General features: G+C 41.4%; 1 protein-coding gene across 2 annotated transcripts in view; it reads right to left on the bottom strand.

Annotated features, from left to right (window-relative positions):
* DMXL1 (Dmx like 1) overlaps nt 1-15247 on the bottom strand; it is a 1781042-nt gene extending 1765795 nt beyond the window's left edge. For both annotated transcript variants that reach the window (XM_085632653.1, XM_085632652.1), the window contains exon 1: nt 14777-15247. In XM_085632653.1, coding sequence (XP_085488779.1) covers nt 14777-14863 — 87 coding nt within the window. In that variant the 5' untranslated portion in view covers nt 14864-15247. The remainder of the gene's footprint in view (nt 1-14776) is intronic.
* Between the last annotated feature and the right edge of the window lie 2302 nt (nt 15248-17549).

The following is a 17549-nucleotide window of genomic DNA, read 5'->3' as shown; positions in this document are numbered from 1 at the left end:
TCCACTACTTTCTACTACTCACTCTCTACTGCTCGCTCTCTCTACTACTCACTCTCTACTACTCTCTACTACTTGCTCTCTACTCTCCACTACTCACGCTTTACAGCTCACTCGCTACTCACTCTCCACTACTCACTCTCCACTACTCTACTACTCTCTCTACTACTCTCCACTACTTGCTCTCTACTGCTCGCTCTCTACTGCTCACTCTCTACTGCTCACTCTCTACTGCTCACTCTCTACTGCTCACTCTCTACTGCTCACTCTCTACTGCTCACTCTCTACTGCTCACTCTCTACTGCTCACTCTCTACTGCTCGCTCTCTACTGCTCGCTCTCTACTGCTCGCTCTCTACTGCTCGCTCTCTACTGCTCGCTCTCTACTGCTCGCTCTCTACTGCTCGCTCTCTACTGCTCGCTCTCTACTGCTCGCTCTCTACTGCTCGCTCTCTACTGCTCGCTCTCTACTGCTCGCTCTCTACTACTCGCTCTCTACTACTCGCTCTCTACTACTCGCTCTCTACTACTCGCTCTCTACTCTCTACTACTTGCTCTCTACTACTCACTCTCTATTACTTGCTCTCTACTACTTGCTCTCTACTCTCTACTACTCGCTCTCTACTACTTGCTCTCTACTACTCACTACTACTTGCTCTCTACTACTCACTCTACTACTTGCTCTACTCTCTACTACTCACTCTACTACTTGCTCTACTCTCTACTACTCACTCTACTACTTGCTCTACTCTCTACTACTCACTCTCTACTACTCACTCTCTACTACTCATCCTCTACTACTCATCCTCTACTACTCATCCTCTACTACTCATCCTCTACTACTCATCCTCTACTACTCATCCTCTACTCTCTACCTCTACTACTCTCTACCTCTCCCTCTACTACTCTCTACCTCTCCTTCTACTACTCTCTACCTCTCCTTCTACTACTCTCTACCTCTACTACTCTCCCTCTACACCTCTCCCTCTACACCTCTCCCTCTACACCTCTCCCTCTACACCTCTCCCTCTACACCTCTCCCTCTACACCTCTCTCTACCTCTGAACCTCTCTCTACCTCTACACCTCTCTCTACCTCTACACCTCTCTCTACCTCTACACCTCTCTCTACCTCTACACCTCTCTCTACCTCTACACCTCTCTCTATACACACACACATATATATGCATGTGTATATATATATATATATACACACACATATATAAACATATCTGCATATCTGTATAAATACAAATATAAATGCATGCTTACATATACATATATGCATGCATATGCATGTTATGTACATGAAAGTTTGAAAAACACTAATAAAAGCAAAGCTAAAAAGCCACCTAATTACAAACAGAATTGCTTTAACGTAAACGAGGGCGAGACCTGTTGCATTTTCAATGCTTGTTTACTTTGGTTCCATCAAGAAGGCATTCAAATGTGTCACACATTTGCCCTAAATTCTGAATGGTAGCACTCTAGTTGCTCATTAGATCACTGTAGTAAAGCTACTGCTCACCGGGGAAGTCTGCTGCTGGTATTCAAAGTGCATATTTCAGTCTGCATGTCAGTATTTTTAAATGAAATAGAAGAGGATTTGAGAAGTTAAAATGTGCCCTAATTTTTCTTTCTGCAGCACTAATCGTACTTTCCATGGCAAAATGAACCCCCTCATTTTGTTCCTTTTTCAATTAAATGTTTTAAGAGTTACCACTTTATTCCAATCAAGATGGCTTCAGTTGTGCCATACGTTTGTCATAAGTAGGACTGTTAGCACTCTAGTTGCTCTTTGGAACATTCTGGGAAGCTGCAGTATAACACAAAGGAATCAACTGACAGTCTCTGCCCTTGTTGGATGTACATGTTTTACTGAGAATGTCAGACTTCATCCTCACATGACTGAGAAAGATAATGTGAATTTACAGAAAATATGCTCTCAGTTTAGCTTATAGATCACCTTCCAAACCTCTGTGGGAAAAGCATGAGAAAATAGTTCTCTCTCAAACATGATTCATGATATCCCAGCAGAAGGCTTTTTGACATGGTAAAATCACCTTAGAACATACCACAATTCCTACAATGAGTATGGTACCCATCAACAAATGATTTAGAATGTAACTAAAGTCTTAAAACCTTCTATTAACTGCAATGCTTTTTAATGAGGTGCTATCATATATATTGGTCCCAAGATGGCTGCCAACACTTCTTGGATGAAGTGCTGACAGCCAATCAGATCTCACGATGAGATGTGTAGTTATGCTCCGCCCAGATATATATGTGATTTTACTTTTGATTTTCTCAGGAACTACTGAACGGATTTACACCATTTAAGCAAAAGGCACGACTCTGAACCAAGGTCTACCTTTCTGTAAATTTGGTGTAATTTCATTCAGCAGTGCGGGCTGTAGCTGCGACTAAGGGCCCCTATGGAAAATTGAATGGGGAAAACACTTTTTGTGACACCCTTTTTTTCCTCGGCCCCCGCTTGACGAATCACCCCGAGACTTTCAGGATAGGAGCGGACCGGAGCGGGCCACGAGTTTTGAAAATTTTGCGAAAATTCGTCAACCGGCACCAAAGTTATTCTAAATAGAATGTTGCGGATTTCCTATGGATAATAGGTCCTAACTATAACTACCTACTGCGACCGCCAGTAGGTAATATATATATACATACACACACATTTATTTTTTTTAAATTGCATAAAAAGTTTTTTTTTTTAAAGCAGAAAATAATCTGGCTTTGTTGTGAGCCAGTTCATCGCCTGAGTATAACTGGGACCTCTGTCCTACCGATGCTTCCAATTGTCTGACAAGTTTCTCTCGATACACAAGATTTTGTCCAAATAGCTAGCATTCTGTAACACCAGCAGATATTCATTCAGCCAAACTCCAGAAAAATCTTTTTTTTTTTTTAAACAGAAAAAAGACAGGTATGCACAAATCTCAATGCTTCTTTAAAATCAGGCACTATTTCAAACAAGCTCAAGCCATACTTATGCCATTTTTGAAAAAACCTTTTGTTGCAGAGTTCATCAATCGAGATCCCACCTCAACTCCCCAATCTTACCAAAGAATTAGGAAAGGAAGGTTTTTCTCAACTAAGTACCTTAATTGAAAGAAGAGGCATTCTTGGCACAGAGGGAGTTGCATTGAGCGTCGTAGAGTGTAGGAGAAGAGTGGAGTAGAGTAGAGTAGCATTTTATGAAGTAGAGTGTCAGAGTGGAGTGTCGTAGACTGTAATGTCAGAATTGAGTGGGGTAGACTGAAGTGGTGTAAAGTACAGTGGCGCAGAGTAGATTGGTATAGAGTGCAGTGGCGTAGAGTGCATTGCTTTTGAGTCAAGTGGTTTAGAGTGCTTTGGCATAGAGTGCATTGTTTTACAGTAGAGTGCAGTGGTGAATCGACTGGTGTGGAGTGGTGTAGCACAGACTGCAGTGGTGTAGAGTGATGTGGTGCAGAATGGCACAGAGTGGCATAGAGTTGAGTGGCATAGAGCGTCGTAGAGTAGTGTGTCATAAAGTAACGTAGAGTGGAGTAAAGTGGCATGAAGTGGCATAGAGTGGGTTGTGTAGAGTAGAGGCACAGAGCGGTATAGAGCAGAGTTTGATGGAGTAGAGAATCACAGTGATGTATTGTGTAGTGTAATGTCGTACAGCAGAGTGTCAGAGTGGAGCAGATTGGCCTAGAGTGAAATGACGTAGAATACAGTGGTGCAGAGCAGACCGGTGTAGAGTGCAGGGGCATAGAGTGCAATGTTTTAGAGTAGAGTGCAGGGGAGTAGAGCGGAGTGATGAAGACAGAGTAGACCCGCACCGAGTGGAGTGGTGCAGCATAGACAGCAGTGGTGAAGAGTGCGGTGGCGCAGAGTAGAGTGGTGCAGAGTGGAGTGGCATAGAGTGCAGCCACGTGGAGTGGTGCAGGGTACAGGGGAGTGGGACACAGTGCAGTACAGTGGTGTAGAGTAGAGTGGCACAGAGTGCTGTGGCATAGAGTGCAGTGGTGCAGAGTAGGTTAGAGTGCCGTTGAGTGGATTGGCATAGAGTGCACTGGCGTAGCGTGGAGTGGTACAGAGTAGAGTGCATTGGCATAGAGTGCAGTGTTGAAGAGTGGAGTGGCGTAGCATGGTGCAGTGAAGAGTAGAATGGAGTGATCGAGGCTAGAGTGGTGTAGAGTGGAGTGACAAAGACGCCAGTGGTGCAGAATACAGCAGAGTGGTGTAGAGTGCACTGTCATTCAGTAGAGTGGTGCAGAGTATAGTAGAGAAGTGTAGACTGAAGGGGGGTAGAGTTGAGCAGCATAGAGAGGAGTGGTGCAGAGTGGAGTGCAGAGTGTGGTAGCACACTGCCATTACAGACAACACATCGTCAAATTAAATGGCCATTGCATTTGCACAGATTTACAGTTTTACTCATAAAAGTATACAGAGCACAACTGATAATGTGTAGAAATATCATCACCTATTGTATTGAATTGTTTTGTTCGAATGAAAATATTTGTTTCCACCACACTACGGAATTACCCAAAAATGTGCTTCATATGTGCTGTCCTAACTCGGATATATTCTTAAATATCAGCACAGTTCATTTATTGATATTGAGGGACATCCCGGTGGGGTCAGTGAACCAGTGTCCACACCCGATTGTGAGACTTTTAAATTTAACGTTGAACTCACTAGAACAAAATTCTTCTGGAGCATCCCAGAAACTCTTTCACACAGAATATTGGCTCCCTCTTAGAGGAAGGTTTGGTTACCAATGATTTCACCATACTTGGCGACGTCAATCTCCACTTTGAAAATCTTGAAGATAGCGTCACTGCTGCACTGATAGAAATCCTCTAGGGCTTTGGGCTCCCTCAATTAGTTGATAAATCCACCCACAAAGCAGGACTTATCCTGGATGGAATGTTTAAGTATAACTTTCAAGCAGTCATGAAAGCTTCTATTCCACTTACTTGGTCAGATCACTTTGAAGTCTTGTTTGACATAACTCTTAAACAGGAAATCAGCGCTTTAAAAACTCCATATAAGATGGTTAAAGTCTGTGCATGGAATAAAATCTAGAAAGATGTTCTTAATAAAATCCTAGCTAATACCATTCTTTCTCCTTCAGATAATTCTGAAAACTCCTCAATACAATACACAGATTGGATCCAGTCAACCCTAGCTATATACAACCCACTTTAAAATTCTTAAATCCAGAAGAGGTAAACCCTCCGCCCCCTGGTTCTCAGAGAGTCTTAGGCTGCAGAAACAAGTGTACAGAAGATAAGAGAAACTCTGGGAAAAGGATTACAATACTGTTGAAAAGAGAAATATAAAGCTTGTCTGAGCAACTACAAAGAAATTTTGCTCAAGGACAAATCCTCCTTTTTCATACAAAAAATAAATAAAGCCAAAAACTCCACTAAAGAACTTTTCTGGGTTGTGTCCAACCTGGTCTCACCACCCAAGAACATTCTGAATAATAATACCCAGGACTTCTGCAATACCTTGGCCTGTTCTTTCATAGACAAAGCTGTCCCAATATACAACGAGCATGGTCAGAATTAGACCTTCAGTTCAGAAAGCAAGTCCTCTTATAAGAGCAACCAAATCAGGCTCCCCAATGGACCCCTGTCCACCAGCAGTCATTAACATTGCAGCTGAAACGGTGACTGCCTGCCTGACCAGGACTTTCAACGATATGTTGAAATCTGGAATTTTCCTGTCAGTTTGAAAGGAGGCTTCCATCCTTCCTCTTTTAAAAAAGATAAATCTGAACCCACCATGCACTCATTAATAATTGCAAATGTTGCAGTGACATTATCAATGACATCATGGAAGACATCCTGTGTGATGCAATATGTGGGTAATTAGCAATGCATGGCGAGGGCGCAAGTTATGGTTACCTTAGGGAGTGAGTTATAGTTTCTTTACATAACTAACTATAACTGGTGAATTTCTGTGGCTTTACTTATACACAGTGTTCTATGCCTGAACGCAGGCTTCTCTTCAGTTGCCAATTCCATGAAACAGAATGCTTGGGCACTTTCTTTAGGTGCAGAGACCCCTCTGTTGAAATGTAGAAAATCTCTAAAAACACGGCGTTTTCCTCACACATTTTAACGAGATTTATACACTTGTGTAATTTTACTGAAGTGCTTTGTTTTAGTGCCAAAATATCCACGTAGTGCATGCTGCTCTCAAAAAGACATAGTAAATAAATAAATAAAACAGAAGAAACTGACTTTTACTTCATGCATCTTGATCCTGGGGTCGATACTATTTGTAAAAGGACTTCCAAAAGGCGAGATCACTCTTTCTTAGGCACAACACATCTTTTGAATTTGCCATAACTTTGAAACTTTTACGTTTTTTTTAATTAAAAAATAATAACAAAGGACAAATTAACTTCAAAATGATTTAGCTACTCTTCATGCATGCTTGTGCAGGAGCAGAGTTTTCTGTTGAAAATTTATCGGGTTTTGAAGCTCCAGTTTGTTTATATGTTGTGAATTAAAAATATTAATTTGTAACTATTAATTATTTGTTTTTGTGAAATTCTGATTAACCAATACGAACTAACAGGAGAAAATTACACGTGGGAATGCATTCATGTTGCTTAATAATAATGTGCAGGTTTTATTAAATGGATGTTGCTGAGTGTTGTTTGTTTTAAAGCACAAAACGCTTTTGAAATAATGTGTACTAATGCTTTTCTGTGTTGCAAAGGCTAGATAATTACATACACATAAGGGTATTAGTGGGGTTAACACTGTTTAATCACTATGCTGTGGTAACGTTGTTTTTGTCTCTTTTAATTAAGATGGTCTGTTTTGGCCTATCGAAAAATGGCTGCTGTTTAAAGCCTACATTCGAGTGATGAAATTTTGATGAGAAGGCCTTGCTGAACCTGGTCGAGAGTCATCTGACCACAGTCTTCGCCTGGTTTAAAAGTTTTCCGTGAGGACAGCAGTTCTGGGCGAGAGTCCAAGTGTCCTTGGAGGACAAGGGAGCCACAATGAACTTTGTGATTATAGTGGTGGCTTCGTGATGATTCTGAGGAAGAACATTTTGAAAGATACATTTGCAAATTTGAGTTTCCTTCTTCCGTCTTTTTATTTTTGTGTTTTTTCTGAGCGGAGATTTTTTTTTTTCAAATGTAGCGATGCTACATCCTTTCCTGCTCGCTCTGCTCAGCGGTTCAGCGGATATCTAAAACATTTTATGTTGCTTTCTTTTGTTAAATTTTCTACAAGTATTGTTAGCCTAGAGAGGGTCTGTGGCCACTTCTTCCCGAACTTGCGTTGGTGAGGATCGATGCTGTGAGGACGGTGACTTGGGAGATTTCTACTGAGAGACCTGTCATGACCCATTTATGACATTTAGCTAGAATAGGTAATTATGAGAATAATGATTTTGCTTTGAATTGATTTTTCTTTGAACTAATTTTAGATAAATTACCATTATTTTAAATACAGTGTTGGTGGTTATTTCTTGTCAATTATTGAGTATTATATTGTGATTATTATTGTTTAAATCATGACTCAAGACAGTGTCAATTAGGTCTTATCGACCTTGGTGCAGATGCAGGGTGTTTAGGAGGTTTCTTTCTACAGGTTCAATGCTGATAGAGTAATTGAGTATATGTTAGTGAAATAGGCCCAAGTGTATGATGAGTGTATGTGCGTGTATCTGTGAATTTACTCTATCCGTGGAAGTAGGGAGAATTTATATGTCCTGATCTGGATCACTTGCAGAGTGCTGGAAAATCCCTACCCCACAGGAAGGATATGGAAACTAAGTACCAAAAGTGGATGTCTGTGACGCAAGTAGAATGCAGTCTCCTCCTGCAGCAGTCCTCCCACTATCAGTGCACCACTAATCTTGCCTGCTTAGATCCAAATTTTTTATAGCCAGGTACGGGTGGTACACAGCATGTGATTAATGATGGGATGGGTTCGATGGTGTTGCAAAGCAGGTAGAGGAACAACTAAGACTGTAGACTACAAAAGCCCCAAAAACGCAGAATGCATATGTTATACTAGGCAACTAGTAAGCAGACTGTATAGAATGTCCCAGTCTAAAGAGATACCTTTATGGGAGGATGCATTCACTGAGTAATTCCAACAAAAGGCATATGCCTAAGCCCACTGGCTGACCTACAAATGTCGGTGACAAGTACTAACCACTAGAGCGAAACGATTCAGTTAGAAGTACGACAGGTTTTAAAGAAGGATGAATACCTTGAGCTATATGCTTTGGAAACGCATGACATGGGTCAAAATTACTGATTACCTGCTGCCAAATAGTCAGTAATAGTACAGAACAAGTAGGTAATAGAGTAATACTACCACAAAATTAAAACTACAGCCATCTCTCATTTCACGGATATGGTTGCTGATGAGAGACAAGAAGAACAGCTCGTTTCACTATCAGTGGCCTCCCTCTAAACACACCTAGCTTGAAGAATTTTCAAAACAAGAAGAGGATGCATGTTTCAAATTATTATGAGTTAGGAAGAAAGAATTTTAGAAGAAACAAAACATCGAATAAGCATAACATGTTCAGTCACGCTCCTCAAAAAAGGATGAAAACTTATCCCTTTCTATTTACTTTTCCCTCATTTCCTACCCCACTTCCCATTACTTTCTTCAGTTTTCTTCACATTGCTTTCGTTACTTTTGTCTGTTTTACGCTGCATTTTACATTAATTCTCCTTCCACAGCTCCATATATCTTTTCCAGCTCTCCTTTTACACTGGCCATTCTGCGTTCATCCTTCGTGCTTCTCACCCACCCCCCCCACCCCACCCCCTTTTCCCTATGCTGGCAATGTTCACTCCACTTTATTGTCCTCTTAACTTCTGCTCATGTCCCCCAGTGCCCCCGGTACCCTCTGCACCCTCTGTCCTTACCTACCCTTCCCTTCATTCACCCTTTGTTTCCTTTGAAGTTACTTTTCTTCTGCTTTGTCCTCCTGGTCATACCTTTTTTCTTTCCAACGATTTTTTTTTCTATATTATCAACTTACATCACCATTTTGCTCTCTCCTCCTCTGTCTTTAGTAACATTAGAAATATACTTTTTACAAGTAAGATGGGAAAATAACTGCAGGGGTGATTGTGTTATACACTTGTGGGGTGATTTTAATGTTAGGGTGTGATCAGTATGATTGGTGAAGATTTGGTTGAGGAGATGCAGGCTTGTGGTATTCCAGGTGCCAATGTAATATACCAGGTGCTTACATTCCTGGATGTGTATATTATCACAAGGACAACCCCGCTGGCTTCACTATCTATCGGTAGCAGGGAGCAGAGGTGGATTATTGGACATCACCCTCTTGTATATAAATCGGTATACTTTGAAGACGCTCGGTCAGGGTCAGATTTCTCTGGACCTTTTGACTAAGAACTACGCACATGCTGATTGACACATACTATGTGGAATTCGTGGCGATATTGAAATTGCTGTGGTCTAGTGGTATTACACCACAGAGGATTTTGACAGATACTTACCTAATTTCCTTGATTATATCGCAGAATGGTCTGTGGACAGATGATACCCTTGTATGCTATTAAATCGGACGACTATTGTTCTGAGGAGACCCTGAGAATCTTTAGGGGTCGAAACCTCGACATTGTTTCACTTGGTTATTGATCAATAACAGTTCTACATTTTGCAATGCCATATGCACATGTGATCCTTCTGTAAATATACATAACCAGTGATTTTTTGACTGTGTGTCTTTTGTATTTGTTCACACACTGGAGCACTGCGTTACCTGCATTTATGTAGTTGCATTATTATCTGCATACAAAAAGAATACAAAAAATACCCACAAAAATGCTTGTCAGTAAGTTCTGATCAATTATTTTATTATCATTTTTTTGTATGGAATGCTACCAAAGTGCGTATGTACCACTTGGTCCTTTTAAGTCATACACTGAATGGTAGTTTCCCCAAACAGATAAAGGAGGGGGGCTTATTTCCTGAAAAGAGTTCCACAGGTGTACTCTTTTAATAAAATGACATTCCTGAATGGGTGCAAAGATCAGATTCCCCATAAGGAACGCATTTAGAGTACGAAAAATATCTAGCTTTTTTATTCTTTTTTTTTATTAATCTGGAAGCTTGGCAGGTAGCCCTGGATGTGTTGGTAGTGCACAGAACAGAAAGTAATCATGATCCTCTACTAATTTTGCCCAGAAGCCAGCTAAATTTGACCAGTTTGATATAAAGCCAACAATGGCAAAAAGAAATAGATTCGAGAAGCAATCTGAGTGCAATCAGGATGAAGCCAGAAAAATATGCACAAGTTATCAGAAACAACAACGGCAGACCTCCTGTGCCGCACCTCGTGCCAGTTCCTATTTGTGAGTTCGTTGTGCAAAACGTCCCCTAAGCCAGCGTTGTTTGGCATCACTGTGCTTCCAGATCAAAAGATATTCTAATTCATGGGGGTGCACAACTCAAGAAGTCCAATCGAAACAAGTAAATAGAAAAAATAACTTCCTAATTCCAATAGATTTATTTTCTTAAAAAAGCATCAAGTACAAGCAGTCCAGCCAACGCGTTTCATTCCCTATAGGGAACTTCCTCAGGGCTGTAAAGATGTAACATAAATACAAACATATTACATATAAATCGTTAAGGCACAAGACTAGACAGAACTAAAACACTTTGTACAACAGAACAAAAACATTATATTTCAAAGCAAAAACCACACAGAACAGAAAAGCATATAATTCAAACTAATATTAACGTAAAAAACAAAGACCTGACACAAGCACAACATTATATATATATATATATATATAACAATGATTTCCAGATAGTACCAATATTTGGTAGAAATAGAAAAAGAAAAAGATTTAATAATATAAGTAAAGTAGCAGACAATTTGATCGCAATGGCGAGCCCAAGATATGTCATCATATCTAAAACAACAAACATATAGTTTCTAGTAAAAAACTTCATGTTATATGGCTATGAGATAGAAGGATTTGCTTGGGAAATGTCAGCACAAGATCATGGTCATAAAAGAACCATTGCTTATTCCTTATTTGCCCTAAATGGCGACATGGCTGATCTGACTCCATGCTTGCACACAGTGGCCACTGCTGCCAATCTAGTTAAAGCAACTGAAAACATTGTGTTGGGGGTCAACTCAACTGTTGCTGTACCTCATGCCTGGCTGCACTATTACTGACACTAAAATTGAGTACCTTTCTCTGTCTAAGCTATCAAGATTTGAAGTGCTGTTGCTCTCTGCCTCTCAGATAATGATGGAGCAATGTCCTGTATTTAACCCTGCTTCTCCTCTCCCCACAGCCCTTGATGAGGAACCATATTAATGCCATTAACCATGAGCCTCCCAAACCTCACTTTGATCTTACTGATGCACCTTTAACAAATTGTGTTGTAGGAACGCATGTGTTTTTAGGTTGTTTTGCTCTGCACGGTTTCTTTAACTATTTGTTTCCTTCCCGTGTATGTTTTCTTTTACTGTTCATCCTCTCTGCTTCAACTCTTAGTGCAGCAAAACACCCACACCCCACAGGTTGTTAGCGTCGCTTTAAGCAATGGTTTCAAAATACATTAATGGCTTTGTGCTATCGCTAATAAGTAATCACTGGTTTCGTTTGGAACAAAGTGCTTTTTGGTACATGTTTCACAATATCTAGAAAGTCTGACATCATTAAAACGTTTCATACAAAAAAACAAGGTGTGTTTTAAATTGGCATGATTACAGGTTGGGTTAAACATTCTTGCATGAAAATAACGTATTGTAAAGCGCTTTTTGCTTGTTTGGCATCTCCTATTGTGCTTCCCCCTGTAGCTTAATGTATACTACGTAACAAATATTACCATACCATACAAAGACTGGCCATAACATAAGAGGACAGACCATACCATACTACACAATGACAGGCCATACCATATCATATAACACCATACCAAAGACATACCATACCATGACAGGCCATACCATTCAATACTATACAAAGACAGGGCATACAATACTATACCATGCTATATAATGACAAGCCATACCATGACAAGCCATACCATACTACACATTATAACGTATAAAAGTTATAATATTAAAATATGAATATATATATTACATAATATAAACAATATTATGATATCATATATAGATCCTTTTTACAGAAGCTGTACAACATGGCTAGAAAATAAAACATTGACAAAGCCAATGGATCTCCCATGGGCACGACCTGTTGGCTTTGCCAATGCTTGTTAACAAGAGGACTCTATTATCCCTTAATCCAAGCTGAGGCGTCACTATGTGCCCCAGCACTGCAGTGGCTAGCGTTTGCCAACATTATATGCTGTAACATGGCCTCGATGTATTTGTAAACATCCCTACCACTGGCAGCATCAAATATTTTTTGTGGAAATGGGCCAGGAGGGGGGGGGGGTTATCTTTTAATCTCTTACCTGAGGAATAGAGAGATTGACACCAATAACCCATATACGGCATTATGAACTGTAAATGTGAAGCACTTTTGTGCTACGGATCTGGATAAAGTACAGCACCAGAAAACATATGCATCAACAGCAAGTTGCATGTTTGAAAAGTACACCCATCGCAATTTGTTTACTCACAAAAGTAGTATAAAAATGTACTTTCAAAGTTCCAAATGTCTGTTTCAAAATATTGTCATTTTCAGACATTTTATCTCAGTTACAAATTGGTATTCTGAAAGAAAATGAGTGATATACAAAAAGTAAAACCCCAATTTTTGTATTTATTTTTTACTTCCTTTCTGGCAATGTTATTTGTTGTGTAATGGAGACCCTTGACCTCTTAAGTTAGGATTATTTTAAGTGAATGACGCCCCTTCTTCTAATGTCTCTTCTGGGGACATCTTTGTGAATTGTATATGGTAATTAGCCCTCCACCAATTATTTTCCTTAGGACTTGTGCCCTTAATGGGTCAATTTTAGGAAGGAGGAAAGCAAGCAAGGTTAAAGAGGAAGGAGAAAAAGATGCATGAAAGGAGGAATGATGGCTGGATTCAAGGATGTATAAAGATAAAAACATAAAAAGAGGGATTGAAAGAAAGATGGATAAAAGGAAGGAAAATAGTTTTAAAATGACAGAAATAATGATCATCTCAAATACTCATGCATTGCTATTTGGGATACCTCGTCCCTCCATACCGGTAATAGAGATACAATTTATTTTGGTTATCAGAACTAGTAGATCCCCAAGTTATTTATCTTATATAAAATTTTATAAACGAAAATCAACTTTTGACCACCCACAGATACATGAGAGGCGATCTTGCTGTATTTACAGATAGCTTGCTTATTTTTACACTCAAATCTGTTTACAAAAGAATATTTCAAGAATCAGCCATTGTGATGTACATACAGGTAGGTTGTCGAAAGAGAATAAATGACGTTTTTCAACTGAAATCAACAAAAGCAGTCAGTCCTGTAAGGAAGTAGAGAAAAGAGGTACGCCTACTACAAAACGGGATCAAAGGCACAGATGAAGATCAAGTGTGATAACGGGACAGACTTTGTGCTTTAAATGGGCCGGTACTGTCCGGTACAGAGTGCCGGCACTTTTGTATTTAGAGAGAGAGAGAGAGAGAGAGAGAGAGAGAGAGACTACCAGCCCCGCTCAGAAACAAGCAGGTACTCTGGTAGAGTACCTGCACTTCTATTTTTCCATTTCAAGCACTGGACTTAGATGGTATGAACGAAACTGTCGAAACATGCAGGCCACTAGGGATACAGGCTACCCCAGGACCCTTAACCACTCAGTACTAACCGGGCATGCCTGTCTCCACCAAACAAAACCGCCACAAACGCTTATGGGGGGGGGGGGGCTCTAACACAATCACCCTATTCCAAGTGCTAACTTCCTAGAAAGACAAGGAGGATGGCAATGCAGTACATTGAGTCAAGGTCATTAAACTGCTACTAATGGCAATCATAGGAAGGAGGAAAGTAACACAGACTATCCGGGTACGTGTCTAATTCGCTCTCACTCTATCAATTTATGTCACCTCTTGCAAAACCATAAAATCTCAGAGTGGGACACCTCCTGCCACAGCCAGCACAAGAAATCGGATCAGAATTATAAAAAATATATACTACCCAAACAATAAAAGGGCATGCAGGGCTAATCAGATCTGCCAGTACACCACAAACTTAAAAAATGCACGTTCCTCTCTCACACTTCATCGTCCATCATAACACTAAAGGCTGCGACCTATACGATAACGCAATTCAGTGAGTATCATGCGCCGCACGGAAACACTTTCCATACACGATTAAAGCGAATACAACACTGTCCCATGACACACCCACACGTTGCACCATGGACGGGCGCTTCAGAGTATGCATCTTTCCTGCTGACCCTGGTCTCGGGCGAAGCGATTAGAAGCCTTGGGAAGGGCTTCTCCCATCAGCAGTAAGAGCAGTCCCTCCCCCCACCACCACCACCACCACATCCTTCCACCCACAGGTGTTAAATATTTCCACTTTCGTCCTCGGTGTCCTGCGAGTTGGCGTGGGGCTAGACATGTTCACGAGCTTCCATGATTTGTACGGGAAGAGCACGCGAGGCTGCTGGCTGGGAGAAACGGTAACAAGGTTTTGAGACGCATATATATTTCCTATGCAGCCCCAGAATCAAGTTAGGCTGGAGGGGGCGATCAGGGAACGTATGCCCTCTGGATACACATAGACGGGGTTCTGGACACACACTGCGGTCTCGGGCGCACAGCCCCGTCCCCTTGTCACTCACCGTGAAGGGCCGCTCGCCGGCGCTGCCCACGGAGAAACAGTGGTCCCCTGGGTTGACAGCCCCGGTCAACACCTGGTGCAGGTTCATGGCCGCTGTAGCGCCGCTGGTCCCCCAGCTGTGGCCTCTGCTGTCAAACTGGTAGGCGGGGCCGGGGGCTCATCACGGGAAGCCCCGGAAAAGAGGCGGAAGTGCCGGTGACAGCAAGCCGGGTCGCTGTGGCGGAGGCGGTTACGGCACGTCACGAGGAACAGTGACGCGACGCGCGGAAGGGGCCTGGACGTACTGCTGGAGCCGCGTGACGCCGCGCGCAGCAGGCACCAGCGCGCTCTAGTGAGATGCCCGCACTGCTGCTTTTTGGGTGTCTGAAATGCTTATCTTCCCTGTAAGATCGGCGTTTTCCATCTCTAGTTGCTCCCGACTGCCTGTGACCCCCAAATATCGCGAGGTTCGCGCTCTGCTTGTCGTGTTCCTGAAAGTAAAACGTAAACAAACACAACCTCTATTCTGTGGCGAGTGTTGGTCAAACGGACCGGCTGTAATTGGTGAGAAGCGGATCTGATCCAGTCACGCGCTGTGAGAAAAAACCCTTGTTCCCAGCTTTTAAGGGGCTGTGAGATTCTAGGCCGAGGTCTGTGCGGTTAAATGTAACTTTATTTAAAAAACAAACCATAACCATGTAGCTAAGTAAAAAGGAGACAATCAATTCATCAAAGCCGAATCGGTAAAGTGTTACTGTTTTTGCCACAAAGTTTCACCTACGTGAGCTCAAGAGTTGGCTACAAAAACGTCTTAATTTAAAGTTGTTATGGGAAAACAGAGGCTGCTATTGTAAATCTGAGTTGGAAATGTTGGTAAAACGGCAATGTCTATAGTCACTTCTAGAAACCTTAATTAAGAAGACAATCGACATTTTTTTAGGGTGTTTTTTCTCGAAACATTCATCCTTGTGCGAGGAGATGATACATAAGTCAAACTATGTCCGTCCATCTGTACCTTGATCATGGATACTTTTCTTTTTGCGTCCGTTGTATGAAGTGATGATGAGGGTAAAAATCAGGACTCCTGAAGGTGAACCTTTAGACACGACCACTCTTGTGCCCTATTCTGAAGGCACAGATGAAAGGCTTGGTTCCACTCGTTTTGTCAGCTTTAGGTTACGTGTAACTAGGGTGACCAACTGGCGTGGGTGCAAATTCAGGGCGGCCAGTATAAAAATTCAGGCTAAAGGGTCAAAATTCAGGACGGAAGGTCAAAATTCAGGACAAAAATTTGGGACAAAACATACGTTTTACAGACATATCAGAGGAGGTCGCACAATAATATAAGTAAGTAAATAGACAACCAAAATCAGTACAAGTCAAAAAATGTTTATATCAGGTTGAGATAATCGTGCACTTCACAGTTTTTCAGTATGCGTGCAGCTTTGCCAAGCGACATCAGGCCCTTTCTGCAATCAAGATTTGTGCTGATGTAACAATAAACATTTAATATTTTTTTTTTATCTGTGTGTTGAAATCTGACTTTTAACTGTACAGTGAAAACGCAGTTAGTTATTTTATTTTTATTTTCTCCAGTATGGTGCCAAGACAAAAGCAGAATGCCTTGCCCTAGTCTGATGTAGGAGAAGGCACACAACATGCTGTCACTACAATAGGACCCATTGTCATTCTATAAGTGCTAATCAGCTGCAGTCTCAGAATGACAATGGGCCACTCCACAGTCTGTGAGAGGTCCGGTAGGGGCCTCTGCAGGCAACCTCTTCAGTTTAAAAGATAAGTGCAATAGGCCCCAAGTGAAAACTTTTAAACTCATGGGGCCTCTTGCAGGGAAACAGCATACCTTCCTGAAATTTCCCAATTTGATTTTAGTATGATGTCTGTAAGGCGTCCGTAATTTGGGAACCCCAAATTACGTACGCCTTGCTGACATACTAAAAAAACTGACGGTCCGTGAAACTTACAGACCGTTGGTCACCCTATGTGTAACTTTACCTTGAGTAATCCTGTTGATATATTCCTCCCCACCCTGCAGATGTGGGAGGCTTGTCCTAATGGATCTTGGTGCTTATCAGGTGCATTTCTGTGGTGATATGCAGGGTTTTCCAAAAGTTTCTTGACGCCTTAGACTGTACTTTGCAGACTGCATCCCTGGTTAGCTTGGTAACTTTCATAGCGTTCTCCAATGTGGCTATGAATCACTGTACCATGCTATTCGCTTAAGGTAAAAGGGGTGTGAACTTACAAGGTCAGAACTCCACTGTACACAACAAATTCCCTTAAGTCCTTGTTAGGAGATTGAACCAGGAAATGAATTGGGAGAGCCACGGGTCCGTTAATGCTCTAAGAGCACATGTTTGAGTCGTCTTGAACATGTTTGCCATTGAAATTGTGCAGCAAACATTGTTAGAAATGGGGTTTCTGGTTGGCTAGGGTATGCATCTAAGCCAGCAGTACTTATCACTCTAGTCAGGACAAGTAAGTTACACACCAAAAATAACCTGTGCTCATCCTCTGGCTGTCACAGAGCAACACAGATAGAGACTCCACACAGGTGTATATATATATATCTATGCTCGCTCACTCCTAGTTACTTTCAAGAACTCGGAAAAGCACTCAGCGGGACACTCCTGCAGTTATTCAATCCTTTATTGCATCAGTCAGTTCTGAAACTGTTAATTTCCTTGATTTAAAGATCAGTGTGGTAAATAACCAATTGTCTGTGTCCTTGTACCGGAAACCAACGGCTGGTAACTCGATCTTGCACGCTACAAGCA

The sequence above is a fragment of the Triturus cristatus genome, chromosome 2_1 (assembly GCF_964204655.1).
Source record: "Triturus cristatus chromosome 2_1, aTriCri1.1, whole genome shotgun sequence".
NCBI lineage: Eukaryota > Metazoa > Chordata > Amphibia > Caudata > Salamandridae > Triturus > Triturus cristatus.
Note: the sequence above shows the minus strand (reverse complement) of the source record. Positions and strands in the feature narration are given on the sequence as shown.